The sequence below is a fragment of the Cololabis saira genome, chromosome 23, assembly GCF_033807715.1.
Source record: "Cololabis saira isolate AMF1-May2022 chromosome 23, fColSai1.1, whole genome shotgun sequence".
Classification (NCBI taxonomy): Eukaryota; Metazoa; Chordata; class Actinopteri; order Beloniformes; family Belonidae; genus Cololabis; species Cololabis saira.
This window is the reverse complement of record NC_084609.1, coordinates 35,931,108-35,946,929: the sequence shown is the minus strand read 5'-3', so window position 1 is coordinate 35,946,929 and position 15,822 is coordinate 35,931,108. Positions and strand designations below refer to the sequence as shown.

Genomic DNA, 15,822 nt, shown 5'->3' with positions numbered 1-15,822 from the left:
TTGGTCTCCTGTTTTTATTCTTTGTACTAAGTTTCGTGTTGTGTTGTGGTATTATGTGTTTCTGTCTTTGTTTTTTCTGATTCGTTTATGTTCATGTTACCATCAACCTGCCAGGGGACTACAGATGGAAATTAGCCTTAGGCTATAATCTGGCATATTTACATGTGAATGTTCATTAATATGCACTGTCCCATTTTAAATAAATAAATAAATAAATAAATAAAGCATATATGTGTACTATTAAGCATTAACATGTGTTTCAGAGAGCAGGAGATATGATGACTAGTTGCCTATAAGTATTGTAATGGTGCAAAAAGTCAAACTTCATGTTCATGTTATCATTTATCCTAACCTTTATTGGAATGTACATCCAAGTTTAGTTGCAGGAATCTGAGGGAACGGATGTAAGAACAAAACTGGACAAGAACATCTGAAACAACCACAACCAAATTCACTCTATCCGGATGGAGCAATTTAACTGGATAGTTTTTATTAAAGGCCGAAATGAAATAGAGTAACTCTAAAAAACTCTAATTAAACTTAGGGCAATGGATAAATATAAACTATGACCAAGAGCAGCTTCTCCTGTAAATCCTCTAACTTGCTTTTGTTGTAATTGATCTCTGTAATACTTTTTATTTTGATTTGTTGTGATGTGATGTATTGTAAAAAAGGGTAGACATTATATAAGCTACGGCTTCTGTCTAAACCTTTTTTGGTTCATTTATTCATATATCCAGCTTTACTGTGAGGCATGTTTTGATTGACTAATGGACCAAAATAAAACTAACTAACTAACTAACTAACCCCCAGGTCAGGTAGGAGCCTGCAGCCCCTCCCACCTACGCGCCCTGTAAGTGCTCACCGATGTCGATGATGACGGGCTCCGACGGCGGGCTGATCAGCGGCCCGTTGGTGTGGTAGACGACGACCCGGTACTGGGCGCCGGGCGTCAGGTGGCTGATGACGTCACTGGTGGAGTTTTCCTGGAGGAACCAACAGAAGCAGCTGATGATGCTCAGCAGGTTAGCTCAGACCTCTCCTACCGCTAAGCTGCTAGCCCACAGCTGTTAGCCCTCCACTGCTAGCCCACAGCTGTTAGCCAACCACAGCTAGCTTTATGCTGGAAGTCGACTGCACCGCAGCTAGCCCACTGCACCTAGCGAGTGGAGCTTAATTAAACTTGATGTCTGAAAGATTTAATCAGAATAAACATAACGTAAAGCTAGTTAGCTAAGCCAGGCTAACATAGCATTTTCCACCCGACTTCTTCGTCCATGGCTGGATCGACCAGAGTGGGTGGAGTCAGCTCTGGCCAATAAGACCTTAAACCTCCTGGACCAGCAAACCCCTCGACCAATCACAGGCTCCACCTTCAAGCACTGTAGCTGGAAATCAAACAATCACTAAAAACGTTGTTTTATCTCTTTAGATCAGGGATTGTCAACCGGCGGTCCGTGGCCCTTTGGTGGACCGTGGCGGTATTGCAGGTGGTCCGTGAAATAAATGGAAAACTATCATTTAAAAAATATATATTTATTTAGACTCAATTTATTTTCCATTTACTATTCATTTTTGTGAATAATTTACTCATCCAAATTATGTCAAATGAGTGAGAGTGAACTTTGTAATATTATAAGCCCTCTTGGCTTCCTATTGTTCATTTCTTTTTTTTTTTTTTTTTTTTTTTCATTTCTCAATGACTACGTTTACATGCAGTCAAAATTTGGGTTATTGCTAATATTCCGGTTACTGAAACATTCGGAATATTACGTTTACATGCGTGAGCAAACAGGGTTATCCCTGTTTACATGGTAATTAATCATTCGGGATATCCCGATCAAACCAGCGACGCACGGAGAATGTGATGACGCAATTAGCGTCATTTCCGCTTCCTCTTCCTGTATCCAAATTCAAAACAAATGCTAGGTCGCGCAACTTTTCTCTCACCTTCTTGTAAATCTTCTATCCCGGTACTTTCTACCGTCTACAAATGCAGAAATGTTCATATCATTCATTACATTTATGAAGTGATTAGTCTCCTCCTGGTCTTGTGTTTCTCCGTGTTTATAAGAACTTCCTGGACTCAAAAGACCAGGATTCCTTGTGAACAGAGCATGCGCAGAAAACAAATTCATGTTCCGTTTGATGGGGATATTCCGTTTGGCGTTTACATGACCGAATATTCAGGTTTTAAAAGGAGTAACCCAGGGCTCATATTTGGGTTTTTAAAAACCGGAATATGAGCAAATTCGGGTTATTCAAAGGGGTTATTGGTGTTTACATGGCCGTGCAAATTCGGGTTATTGCTAATATTCGGGTTTAAAAGGTTTATTGAGTGCATGTAAACGCAGTCATTGACTGTTTTTTGTTTTTTTTTTATAGCAAAAGGTGCAAATAAAAATATACACTGATGCTAATAAATAGCCTATATAGGCCCATACTCTTATTTAAAAGCAAGGTGCAAAATAAAACAAACATCCCCAAAAGCAGTGGTCCCCGAGTTGCTTCTTGGTTATAATGGTGGTCCCTGGGACAAAACCAGTTGAAAACCTCTAACAGCGTAGGTTAGCATCAGCTAAGTTGGCTGAGCTAAAATACCTAACTATGATTGACACCAGGGGGGCGTGTCTCAGCCGGCCAGGAGGCGGGGCTTCCCCCGAGTGGGCGGTACCTCGCTGCAGTAGGTGTTCTCCATCCGCTGGCTCGGGCCGGGCTTCAGGCAGGTGGTGGAGACCACCGACACCAGGCTGCCGCTGGGGCTGCGGGGCGGCGGCGCCCACGACACGGCGGCGTTGCTGGAGTCCAGCAGCCGGACGCTGACGGCCCGGGGCCGGGCCCGGAGCTCCTCCAGCAGCTCCCCGTCCGGACCTGGGGGGGGGCAGAACCCGTCAGCGTTTCCCACCCACAATCCCTGATTTCTGTTTCACATGGGGGGATCCTACTATTGATCATTTGCATGTGTTGCCTCTATATAATGATTTCTATTTATTGTCGATTACCTAGAGGACTGTCTCAGAAAATTAGAATATTGTGATAAAGTTCTTTATTTTCTGTAATGCAATTAAAAAAACAAATAGCTACTTTTGTCCCCAAAGCTACCCTGCTCTTTAATTCCAGCTGCTAAACTCATCCCCCACATCCACAGTGAATATGAATAAAGTTTTCTGAATCTGAATCTGAAAAATGTCATACATTCTGGATTCATCACAAATCAACTGAAATATTGCAAGCCTTTTATTATTTTAACATTGCTGATTATGGCTTACAGCTTAAGATTAAGATTCCCAGAATATTCAAAAAAAACATTTTTTAGATAGGATATTTGAGTTTTCTTAAGCTGTAAGCCATGATCAGCAATATTAAAATAATAAAAGGCTTGGAATATTTCAGTTGATTTGTAATGAATCCAGAATGTATGACATTTTTGTTTTTTTAATTGCATTACAGAAAATCACAATATTAAAATTTTCCGAGACAGTCCTGTATTGTCGATTACCTATGGGTGGATTTGTCCTTTGTCCATATCAAGGATATAAGGAACTCTAATTTATGAGTAAGTCTTTTTAACAAAAATGTGTTAAATCTTTAAAAAAATATAACCTTGTAGGAACTTTAAAATGTAGCCATCCTAAAACTAAGAGGCGCCTTTGTTTTTTTTCTTGTTTTCCTTTTATCAATAGATATGTATGACGGCCAGCTGGTCTGATGTTGCCTTTATCTAGTTATGAGATGTTTGTATATCTGGATACATGTACTCTGTATGTTACATTTTATTCTACACCAGGTGTTTTGAATGATTTTTTTTTTTTTTTTTATATATATATACCATAGGGGGCTTAAAATGGGGGGTCTATTGTATCCAAATCAGTCTGAAGAAGAGCAAAATGCGCTCGAAATGTTACAACGGTTGATGTGCTTAATAAATCTGCACTAGGGAGCAAAAGTGTGCGGTCTCCTCTCTTGTTTTTTCCTACCCACAATCCCCCTCAGTCGCTGGGACCGGGCGGGTGGGACTCACCGAGGTAGAACATGAAGCCGGTGTCGGCGCTGCTCTCCCGGGCCTCGCAGGCCCCGGACGAGCTCAGCGTGGCGACGTGGACCCGGTACGTCCCCGCCTCCGTCAGCTCCGTGAAGAACTCGTGGGTGTTCTCGTCCACGGTGGCCGTCTCCGTGGCGTTGCCTGTGGAGGAGACGGGGGACACGGGTCAGAGCGGCTCTGTAGACGTAGACGTTGAAGCCCTCGTAGCTAGCCGGCGGCTAGCCCTCTGTTGCTAACCTACTGCTGTTAGCTAGTAGAGCTTAAAGGGGACCTATTGTTGCATCTAATATCTATTTTAAACAGGCCTTGAATGTCTTAAAAACAAGCTTTTGATAGTTTTTGCTAAATAAATTAGAAATTCAGCCTCTAAACCATGTCTTTATCCTCCCATTCTCTAACCTCATTATCTATGTGGGATTCTGAGTGGGCGGGGCTATGATAATGAGGCTCTGTGCTGATTGGCTGCCTGAATTACGCGATACACCGCTACGAAAAAATGGTGGAAGCTCCGGCCAGCGGAATTAGTTACACCGTGTCATAACTGCATGCGACGCGAGTGTGCGTCAGCGACAAAATCAATTCCATTCCTTTATTTTCTATTGGACTGTCCTAACTGGCCGCGAGCGATGCAGCGCTGCGCAGCGTTGTTTTGAGCTGAACCTTTGTCGGACGCCCTGCTTCTATTTTCTTCCGGTTGAAAAGCGCTGTAGGAAACAGTCATGGATGAGGAACGGCTGATCCAGTTAGTTGAAATGAGAAGTTATCTCTATGATTCCTCCTCATTTCACTACAAAAACCTCAATAAAGTGGCAGCTGCTGGAGGGAGATGGAGAGGGAGCGTCCGATGTCACGCAGTGCGACGCGATAGTCGGATGCTCGCATGCAGTTACACGGTTTTATAGTTGTGGGCGTGGTTTGCATTTTGGTTCCGTAACGACGGGAGCAGAATCTGAACGGCTCGTAGATCCACATCACACTGGACGGCTCATCCGGGCGGCTGTACAGACACTGCAGAATTTAGTTGCTTTACAGAGGTGTCAAGTAACTAAGTACAAATACTTCGTTACCTTACTTAAGTAGAAATTTTGGTTATCTATACTTCACTGGAGTAATTATTTTTCAGACGACTTTTTACTTTTACTCCTTACATTTTCACGCAATTATCTGTAATTTTTACTCCTTACATTTTAAAAACAGCCTCGTTACTCTATTTCATTTCAGCCTTTAAAAAAAACTATCCAGTTAAATTGCTCCATCCGGATAGAGTGAATTTGGTTGTGGTTGTTTCAGATGTTCTTGTCCAGTTTTGTTCTTACATCCGTTCCCTCAGATTCCTGCAACTAAACTTGGATGTACATTCCAATAAAGGTTAGGATAAATGATAACATGCCTCTGAAGTTTGACTTTTTGCACCATTACAATACTTATAGGCAACTAGTCATCATATCTCCTGCTCTCTGAAACACATGTTAATGCTCAATAGTACACATATATGCTTCTTTAATATATTTGCATTATACTAAGATGCATTCAATGGCTTTTGTCCTTAATGGCTTTTTTCCCCCTTACATTACTTTTACTTTTATACTTTAAGTAGTTTTGAAACCAGTACTTTTATACTTTTACTTGAGTAAAAAACTTGAGTTGATACTTCAACTTCTACAGGAGTATTTTTAAATGCTAGTATCTATAGTTCTACCTGAGTAATGAATGTGAATACTGAAGACACCTCTGTTGCTTTATATATGTTAAAGCAATAGGTCCCCTTTAATTAAACTTGATATCTGACTGATTCAATCGGAATGAACGTAAAGTAAAGCTAGTTAGCTAAGGACCCGTCCAGGCTCCCGGGGGCGGGGCCAGCAGGGCATTACCGTCTCTGTAGACGTAGACGTTGAAGCCGTCGTAGCTAGCCGGCGGTGGCGGCGGCAGCCAGCGCAGCTCCAGCAGGACGGGGGGCGGCCGGCTGGGCCGGACCGGCGCCTCGGCGGGGAGCCCCATGGCCGAGCCGGGGTCGTTGGAGTCCTCGTACTCCGGCAGCACGCCATTCACGAAGTCCTCCTCCCGGTCCAGGGCCGGCGGCTCCGTGGGGTCCAGCCAGTAGCCCTGAGGCTCCGCCTCCTCCGCCCGGCTGCCGTTCACGCCCACGGCGGCGCCGGCCTCCGTCAGGTTGTGCGTGGCGTTGGAGACGGCGGGGGGGGCGGCCGTCAGGTCCTCGGGGGCGTCGTCCTCCTCGGGCTGTAGCTCCGGCTGCTCCTCCAGCAGGGGGACGTCCCGGGCCCGGCGGGACGGCGTAGGCCCCGCCCCCTCGCCGGTGACATCACCCGCCGCTCGCTGGGTCAGGCGGACCACCTTGTGGGACACGTTGAGGGGGGGCGAGGGCACTGTGGGGGGAAACAGAGAGAGAAAACATCTGAAAACCGAAATTTTTAAAAAACCAAGATGCAGGACAAAATTGACGGAACGTTGTGTTTCTGTGAAAGGACTCAGTTTATGGAACAATCTGAATAAAGAAAAAGAATCCAAATCAAACATTATATTCAAAAGAACAATTAAAGCCTGTATGTTAAGTAAATATAATGAAATATGTTAGTTAAGTTTGATTGACATACCCATAGACGGGGGTAATTTTATTTTAGTTTTTTATTCACTTAGTTGTTGTTTTTTACATTTTCAATTTATGTTATTTGTGAATTTATTTCTTGGAAAAAGGGGCAGATTAGATAAGATTCTTCTTCTTTCTGCTCCCTTTTCATTCACAATTTATGAACATTTGTATTTGTATTTGTATTGAATTGTTTGTTTTATTTTTTGAATGAAATAAAGAATAAAATGAAAAATGAAAACATCAGTTATTTTATTTATGCTGCAGGTGTTTTTTTTTTTATTTAATGTTTGAAATTTTCATTTGTTGAAATTTTCAAAATGGTTCAAATCTGGTAAACGTTCCTGAAAACAGCTCTGAAGTGCAAAAACAGCTCAAAACATCAGTTACTTTATTTACAGGTGGTTTATTATGGTATAATATTACTATGATAACTGTACATTGTTTGAATTTGTTGATGTTATAAAATGTATGAATATGTATTGTTTTTATTTATATCTAAATGTTAAACGGAATGACTTTTCATTTTTTACTTTAGGTTTGCTTTTAATTTTTTGTTGTAATGTACTGTGTATTATGTGTCGGACCCCAGGAAGAATAGCTGCAGTTTTACTGCAGCTAATGGGGATCCAAATAAAACTTTAAACCTTAAAGTCATATAGCATATCTAATTGAGTGAGGTCAATACATCAACTTATATGATTTGTATGATATTTTTCTTTATTTCTTATTTGTAATTTTATTTTTATTTTTTTAAATGTACTTTATTAATTGAGATTCTGTTTGATTTTATTGTCTGGACCCCAGGAAGACTAGCTTTCGTTTTGACGTCAACTAATGTGGATCCTTTTAAATAAATAAATAAATTAGTCCAGGCGGTCCTCCGTCGTCATGGAAACAACCGCGGCGGTACGAGGGGGGATTCCCACCTGTGCGGTGCTGCAGCGGCAGGTGCGTGACATCACTGTGGGCCACCAGGGGGGTCTGGAACACGGTTGCCTCGGAGACGAGCTGGAAGGTGATGTTGCGGTAGCAGGTCCCCGGCAGCCAGTGCTTGAACACCGTCTTCCCCTTGTAGAAGTCTGCAGACAACAAGCAGGAAACATCTAACAACTCCTCACAAACAAAGAAGAAACGCGTTAGCATCCGCTCGAACCCCCCACTCCTGACAGAACCCGTTACTGAGCTTATTTCCACTGGGAATAACGAGTATATCGTTAAGCTTTGAACGCTGATACGCAAAACTATCCACTGACCCAGAAATGTTTTAAGCTTCTCACAAAGTGTTAAATATGGATCTCAGCTAGCTGCATTAACGTGCCGATATCTTTAACATACATATTTATTATACTAGAATCCTAAAAAATCAACTGGACACGTAGCCCTTGAACCAAAGAACAATTGATTACATTTAAAAAAAAAAAAAAAAAAAAAGCAAAAGGAAGAAAAAAAAAAAGAAAAATAAATAAATACATAAGTAAAAATGAAGGACAGATTCCAGTTGTTTCTCGTGAACGAGCAGTTCTCTCTCAAACACCAGAGCTGGTCCCGGTGTTCCACAAGTTTCTGGACTAAGACCGATACTTTTCTCTATCTATCTGCTTCTGCTAACTTCTATCATCCGATGGCATCCCCCCTGAAATAAAAACGGTCCAAATCATCCCCCCTGTAAAACTGCCATCCCCCCTTTCCATCCCTTATGTCATTTCATCAATGAATGTGGTTTTACTGCTATTTCAACATTTAGAGTCATCACCAGAAAAATAACACCAGAAAAATAACTTATTTGATCATTTTCACCTGTTTCAAGTAAATTTTCACTTGAAATAAGTAGGAAAATCTGTCAGTGGGACAAGATTTATCTTCTCATTACAAGCAAAAAAATATTGTTCCACTGGCAGATTTTTCTACTTATTTTAAGTGAAAATCTACTTGAAACAGGTGAAAATTGTTGTTTTTTTCCAGTGATGAGTCTTGTTTTAAGTGTAATGAGATTTTTTTTACTAAAATGAGACATTTTAACTAGAAATAAGACAAATATTCTTGTTAAGGTTGTGAGTTTTTGCAGTGATCCATGTTACTTATCCTGTGAAGGACAGAGTCATATTGATAAGTTCAGAAAAGTGTTTTTTATTGTTGTGTTTTGATGTATTTGATGTAAGCCCAGTGGATATTTAAAGCTTACAGAAGGCTGCATTTAACTGCTGCTATGTCATTCCTGCAGTATTTCTGCAGCTGTTTTGGTCACTGCTATTATTTGTAATATATTATATTATTTGTAATCAGCACAAATTATCTGTCCCCATATGATAAAATCCACCATCCCCCCTGATTTTCTTTTACAACTCGAGTACTGCCTGCATCAGTAGTACCAGTACCTCAGACACCTGCATCAGTAGTACCAGTACAGATTCAGGATAGTACCTTTGTAGAGCATGGAGCGGCTCTCCGTTCCCTCCGTGTAGCTGATGTTGACGCGGCTGAAGACGGTTCTGGACGGAGGGTCGATGCTGAACACGACTCCGGTCTCGGGAGCCTCCTTGTAGTCCGATATGTGGGCGCTGCGGACGGGTAGCGGTTCTGGCGAGACAAGAAACCCCCTCACACGTAAACACCAGTGTCATGGAGGCGTAAAACAGAAACAGAGAGAGTTGAAAGTTCCCGGCGTTCGTACTGGTGAGGACCGGGATGCTCCTCAGGGGCCGGGACCAGCTCTGCCCCAGTTGGACCAGCAGTCCCACGGTGTAGCAGAGGCCGTGGAACGTGGCGTTGAACACCAGAGGCTCGCTGGTGTTGATGAACGGAACCAGAACCAGGCGCGGTTCTCCGGAGACCTGCACCGCGTACGCCGTCGCGTTCTCCTGAAGGTCCGAAGGCTGGAGGGTCGCCACGATCAGACCGTCGTCGCTCAGCGACACCTGGAACCCCGACAAGCTCTGGAGACACACAGGTGACGGATTCATCGTTAGTGGTGATGAGGTCACGTGGAAACCTCAGGTGAACTTAGCAGACAAGCCCCTCCCCCACCGGCCCGTCCAGACCCTGAACCAGTGGCGTCAATTCAGTGGAAGCTAAGGTATGGCAAGGTTACGAGTCACAGAACTGAACTAGAGTATCAATCAACACGTCCAGCAAGTACTCATCACAGAAGTCTATGTAGCTTATCTGTGTGGTCAAGAACATTGGAACTTTTTCAATCTCGCTCACTGCAAAAACTCAAAATCTTACCAGGAATATTTGTCTTATTTCTAGTTAAAATGTCTCATTTTTAGTCAAAAAATCTCATTACACTTAAAACAAGAGTCATTACCAGAAAAATAACTTGTTATTTGACCATTTTCACCTGTTTAAAGTAAATTTTCACTTGAAATAAGTAGAAAAATCTGCCAGTGGGACAAGATTTATCTTCTCAAGCAAAACAATCTTGTTCCACTGGCAGATTTTTCTACTTATTTTAAGTGAAAATCTACTTGAAACAGGTGAAAATGGTTGTTTTTGAGTCTTGTCTTAAATGTAATGAGATTTTTTTTGACTAAAAATGAGACATTTTAACTAGAAATAAGACAAATATTCTTGTTAAGATTGTGAGTTTTAGCAGTGTATAATAGCTAGTGAAATCGATCATGTTGTTCTGATTTGCATTTGTAGTTATTGTATATGTATTAAATAATAGAATAATCAATACAAATAGACACAGAGTAATTCCATAAATGTATTTAAAAAACAAACATTTACATTTTCCCTTGAAGCCAAGGTGTGGCGGCTGCCGTACCTTCATACCCAATTGACGGCCCTGCCTGAACTGCCCCGAGAGACCAGGTTCTGGTACTGTGAAGGAGCACCTCGTAAGCTTTCGTCCATGACGTCTACTGAGAGAGTTCCTCTACATTACACATTAACACTGGAAGTGACATCATCAGCACAGCTGTTGCCAGGCAACAAGCATGACACCCCGGTGCCTTCATGATGATCCACCACCTCTCTTTATTTTAGTCTCAGTGGAGGGAATCTGACTGAGTTTATTTCCCACGTCTCGCTTCACGTTCAGAAGAAGAAGAGACTGAGGTGGAGGTAAACACGGAGGCGGCGCGGCGTCTTTGGCCTCCGTCCAGACTGCAGAGGAGTCGCAGCAGGTGAGTCTGTTTCATTAAACCTGCCACCAGATGTTTTACAGTTGCTAAAACTGAAAGTTTACGCTGCCACTCAGTCTTTCTGCCACTCAGTCTTTCTGCCACTCAGTCTTTCTGCCACTCAGTCTTTCTGCCACTCAGTCTTTCTGACACTCAGTCTTTCTGACACTCAGTCTTTCTGACACTCAGTCTTTCTGCCACTCAGTCTTTCTGACACTCAGTCTTTCTGACACTCAGTCTTTCTGACACTCAGTCTTTCTGCCACTCAGTCTTTCTGCCACTCAGTCTTTCTGACACTCAGTCTTTCTGCCACTCAGTCTTTCTGCCACTCAGTCTTTCTGCCACTCAGTCTTTCTGACACTCAGTCTTTCTGCCACTCAGTCTTTCTGCCACTCAGTCTTTCTGCCACTCAGTCTTTCTGCCACTCAGTCTTTCTGCCACTCAGTCTTTCTGCCACTCAGTCTTTCTGACACTCAGTCTTTCTGCCACTCAGTCTTTCTGCCACTCAGTCTTTCTGCCACTCAGTCTTTCTGACACTCAGTCTTTCTGACACTCAGTCTTTCTGACACTCAGTGGGCGAAACCCGCTGTGAAGTCGCATCTGTGACGTCATGAACATTCGCTCTATTCCTGACGGACGGAAGGTTTTCTGAAACACAAGAACCTTTTCTAGAAAAACATTTCATGTCATTCAGCGCTGTCATTAGGGATGGGCGGTATGGACTAAAAAAATGTATCACGATAATTTCTGGCATTTATCCCGCTAACGATAAAAATGACGATTTATTTTATTTATTTATTTATTTAAAAGGGACAACGCACATTGATTGACATGAGTTCATCACGTAAATGTGCCAGATTTAGCCATACAGGCTAATTTACATCTGCAGTCCCTGGCAGGTTGATGGCATATGTAAAAACACACACTAAAACCTTAAAACACAGAGTACAAACAATTAGTAAAACCATGACACTCCGAATAATGACAGACAACATAAAAGAATTATAGCACACAAACACATTAGCTCACATAAAAGCACATAAGCACAAACAGGTATAAAAACAATAAACTGAGCCCTATACCAGATTATGACGGCATGTTTGATTGTCTAGTAACCACTGTTTTATGTTTTTTGAGAATGAATGAAGAGATGTGATGTTTCTTAGTTGTACGGGTATAGTGTTCCAGGTACGAGCTGCTACGATAAAAAAAATACCAATTCAATTCCACCTTTGTAACTATAAATCTATCACCACATTCAGTCTTTGGAGCCCCCAAAACACTGCTCTAAAAGATACTAAATGCTACTAAACTACACCAATTAAATTGAATTGATAAAAACAAATTAATTGTCCACCTGTACTGCAAAACTGGAATGACTCCTCGCTCTCAGATCCGCCATGTTTGTTACACAAAAACGTCATCAACGGGAATTTATCCTTTTTTCTTTCTTTCTCATTTCTTTCTTTCTCATTTCTTTCCTTCCTTCCTTCCTTCCTTCCTTCCCGTACGTTGTGCGTCGATTTAACACAGAACCATAAATCATCTTTACACAAAAACGTCATCAACGGGAATTTATCGTTTTTACCGCGAGATGGCAAATTCTTACCGTGGGGAATTTTTTTGACGGTATATCGTGAACGGTAAAATATCGCCCATTCCTAGCTGTCATCATGAACATGAACCTCCAGTTTTACCGCATCAGACGTTGTTTTGGTCGCGACTCTAGAAATCAGCACGTTTGGACAGATTCAATCAGAATGAACAGAAATTAATGTTAATCAGCATCTTAGGTGAGCAGAAGTCAGCTGAGGTAAACGGGGCCTGAAGTGAGGCAGGCAGCTAGCTAGGACTCCAGGACAGGTGTAGCTGCTAAATTTCATTAATTAATTAATTAATTAATTAATTAATTAATTCATTCATTCATTCATTCATTCATTCGACAGAGCTGCAGCTCAGAAGCTTCCTACGATCCCCTGGGACTCCAAAGACGAGTCACTTTCAGCTCGTCTTCCATCCAGCGGCAGATTATCCATCCTGACCCACATTTCTAATCCGAGAGTCATAAAACATGTGCTGCACCGCGGCATGATGGGATTTCCGCCCACACCCCATAAGGACGGTGCATTTTCTTCCAGCTTCTGCTTTACAATCCCTCCTCCGTTCGGTCAGAACCCGACTTCAGGCCTGCAGGAGGTCTGTAGGACTGAACCTTTAACTGCGTGAATGTGGTCCCTGGAACCCCAACTGGCCCTGTTGGATCTGGAGGAGCGACCCGAGTCCGTCTCCTCACACCTGTGAGGGAGGGTCCCGCCTCCCTGCAGAGGGAGCTTGTTTTCGAGGGGACCTATTAGGGATGGGCGGTATGGACTAAAAAATGTATCACAATAATTTCTGGCATTTATCTCGATAACGATAAAAATGACGATAGAAAAAATACCAATTAAACTCCACCTTTGTAACTATAAATCTATCACCACATTCAGTCTTTGGAGCCCCCAAAACACTGCTCTAAAAGATACTAAATGCTACTAAACTACACCAATTAAATTGAATTAATAAAAACCAATTAAATGAGTTACACCTGTAAAACTGTAATGACTCAAGCTCCTCGCTCCTCGTTCTTTCTGGCTCATTTCTTTCTCTCTTTCCTTCTTTCTTTCTTTCTTTCAGGCTCATATCTTTCTTTCTTTCTTTCTTTCTTTCTTTCTTTCTTTCTTTCGAGCTCATATCTTTCTTCCTTCCGTCCTTCCTTCCTTCCTTCAGATTCAGATTACTTTATTTGCCATTTGTGTAACACACATAGGAATTTGTCACGTTCCTTCTTCCCTTCCTCTTTTCTCCATTCCTTTTTCCTTCCTTCCTTCCTTCCTTTTATCGTTTTTACCGTGAGATGACAAATTCTTACCGTGGGGAATTTTTTGACCGTATATCGTGAACGGTAAAATATCGCCCATTCCTAGGACCTATTATGAAAAACAGGTTTTCTCTTGTTTTAACATATATAAAGTGTTCTCCCCTCAGCCTGCCAACTCAGAGAAGGAGGAAAGCAACCAAATTCTGCAGTGTCTGTACAGCCGCCCGGATGAGCCGTCCAGTGTGATGTGGATCTACGAGCCAATAAGATTCTGCTCCCGTTGTTACGTAACGATGCGTGAAACCACGCCCACAACTAACTCCGCCGGCCGGAGCTTCCGCCAATTTTTCGTAGCGGTGTATCACGTCATTCAGGCAGCCAATCAGCAGAGAGCCTCATTATCATAGCCCCGCCCGCTCAGAATCCTGCATAGATAATGAGGTTAGAGACTGGGATGCTAAAGACATTTATACTTTATTGTCATGGTCTAAACAAACTGATTCTGTCGTTTGCGAAATGGGAAGAGGCATGTCACTAGTGAGAAGAATCTTAAAATGTTTATCTCTAAATGTTAGGAGACAGGTTTTGAATGCTTTGGTTTTGTCGCAACTGGGATATTGTTTTGTAGTTTGGTCAAATGCTTTAGTTAAAAATGTAAAGAAATTACAAGTGGCACAAAATAAAGCTGCACGTTGTGCTCTATTGTGTCCTTATAGGTCTAATGTGTCCAGCATGCATACGAATCTAGGCTGGTTATCTATAAGACAAAGGTCTACGTATACTATGTTAAATTTTCTGAGAAATATCCTGGTGACACGATCTCCGAAACAACTGTATGACAGATTCTATTATCATTTTACTCACCATGGTTACAGTACAAGAATCACATCAGAAAGGAGGTTCATTCTACCGAGAGTGAGAACAGGTTTGATTCAGAGAACATTTTTTTACAGAGCCATGGTTGGCTGGAACTCTATACCAGTTCATATTTCTCATGTAGGTAGCAAAGATTGGTTTAAGTTTGAGTTGAAAGAATATCTTTTAAAATTTAATGAATGATGATTTGTCATTTAGAAGGAACAAAGTGAAGGTTGAATAGAATTATAGGTAGTGTAAAACCTATCATAATAAAGGTGAAAAGTGGTCAAATAATTCTAGATAAGGTCATTTCAGGCAGGTATTGGTTATGAATGTGTTTTATTTGATTTCATTTCTATGTATTTATGTCTGAGAACGATGGTGATTTAGTTCTCCTCTGTATAGATTGTGATTAAGGGAGTTGTGTCTATTATTGTTTAGTTTGTCATGTATAATGTATATCTGTTATGTATTAAGTGTTAGTTTGTGTGTTGTGTGTATGTCGGACCCCAGGAAGAATAGCTAATGCTGTTGCTAATGCTAATGGGGATCCTAAATAAAACATACAAACAAACAAACAAACATGGCTCAGAGGCTGAATTTCTAATTTATTTAGCAAAAAAAATCAAAAAGCTTGTTTTTAAGACATTCAAGGCCTGTTTAAAATAGGTATTAGATGCCATAATAGGTCCCCTTTAAACTAGCAGAGCTGGAGATCAGAGCTGAGGGAACAGACTCTTCTGGCCCAACTATCGTCATCTCAGACAGATACAGGATCCGGACCAGGGAACATCCACCTGAGGTACCTGATCTCCTCCAGACCTGGACCTGAACCGCGGTCTCGGATCTGGAGGTTCTTAATCTCTGCTGCTTCCTGCCCGATGACGCCAACAGAACCACGTCACCAAAGTGTCCCGATGGACGAGACCTCTGGCGACGGACAACAGAACAGGAAGCATCTTTTAAAAACCAGTGGTCAACCTGTCAGGACTAGGGATGGGCGGTATGGACTAAAAATGTATCACGATAATTTCTGGCATTTATCCCGATAACGATAAAAAAAATACCAATACAAAAACGTCATCAACGGGAATTAATTTATCTTTCTTTCTTTCTTTCTGGCTCATATCTTTCTTTCTTTCTTTCTTTCTTTCTTTCTTTCAGGCTCATTTTTTTCTTTCTTTCTTTCTTTCTTTCTTTCTTTCTTTCTTTCTTTCAGGCTAATTTCTTTTGTCCTTTCTTTCTTTCTTTCTTTCTTTCAGGCTCATTTTTTTCTTTCTTTCTTTCTTTCTTTCTTTCTTTCTTTCTTTCTTTCTTTCTTTGAGGCTCA

The 15,822-nt window shown here is 41.7% G+C and overlaps 1 protein-coding gene across 3 annotated transcripts in view; it reads right to left on the bottom strand.

The window, feature by feature from the left end:
- The window catches only part of LOC133424023 (receptor-type tyrosine-protein phosphatase O-like), an 81,701-nt gene that overhangs the window by 46,262 nt on the left and 19,617 nt on the right, over positions 1-15,822 (bottom strand). For all 3 annotated transcript variants that reach the window (XM_061714392.1, XM_061714393.1, XM_061714394.1), the window contains exons 2-8: positions 9,322-9,583; positions 9,072-9,227; positions 7,577-7,729; positions 5,917-6,426; positions 4,022-4,183; positions 2,675-2,871; positions 866-986 (exon numbers count right to left, since the gene is read on the bottom strand). In XM_061714392.1, coding sequence (XP_061570376.1) covers positions 866-986; positions 2,675-2,871; positions 4,022-4,183; positions 5,917-6,426; positions 7,577-7,729; positions 9,072-9,227; positions 9,322-9,583 — 1,561 coding nt within the window. The remainder of the gene's footprint in view (positions 1-865; positions 987-2,674; positions 2,872-4,021; positions 4,184-5,916; positions 6,427-7,576; positions 7,730-9,071; positions 9,228-9,321; positions 9,584-15,822) is intronic.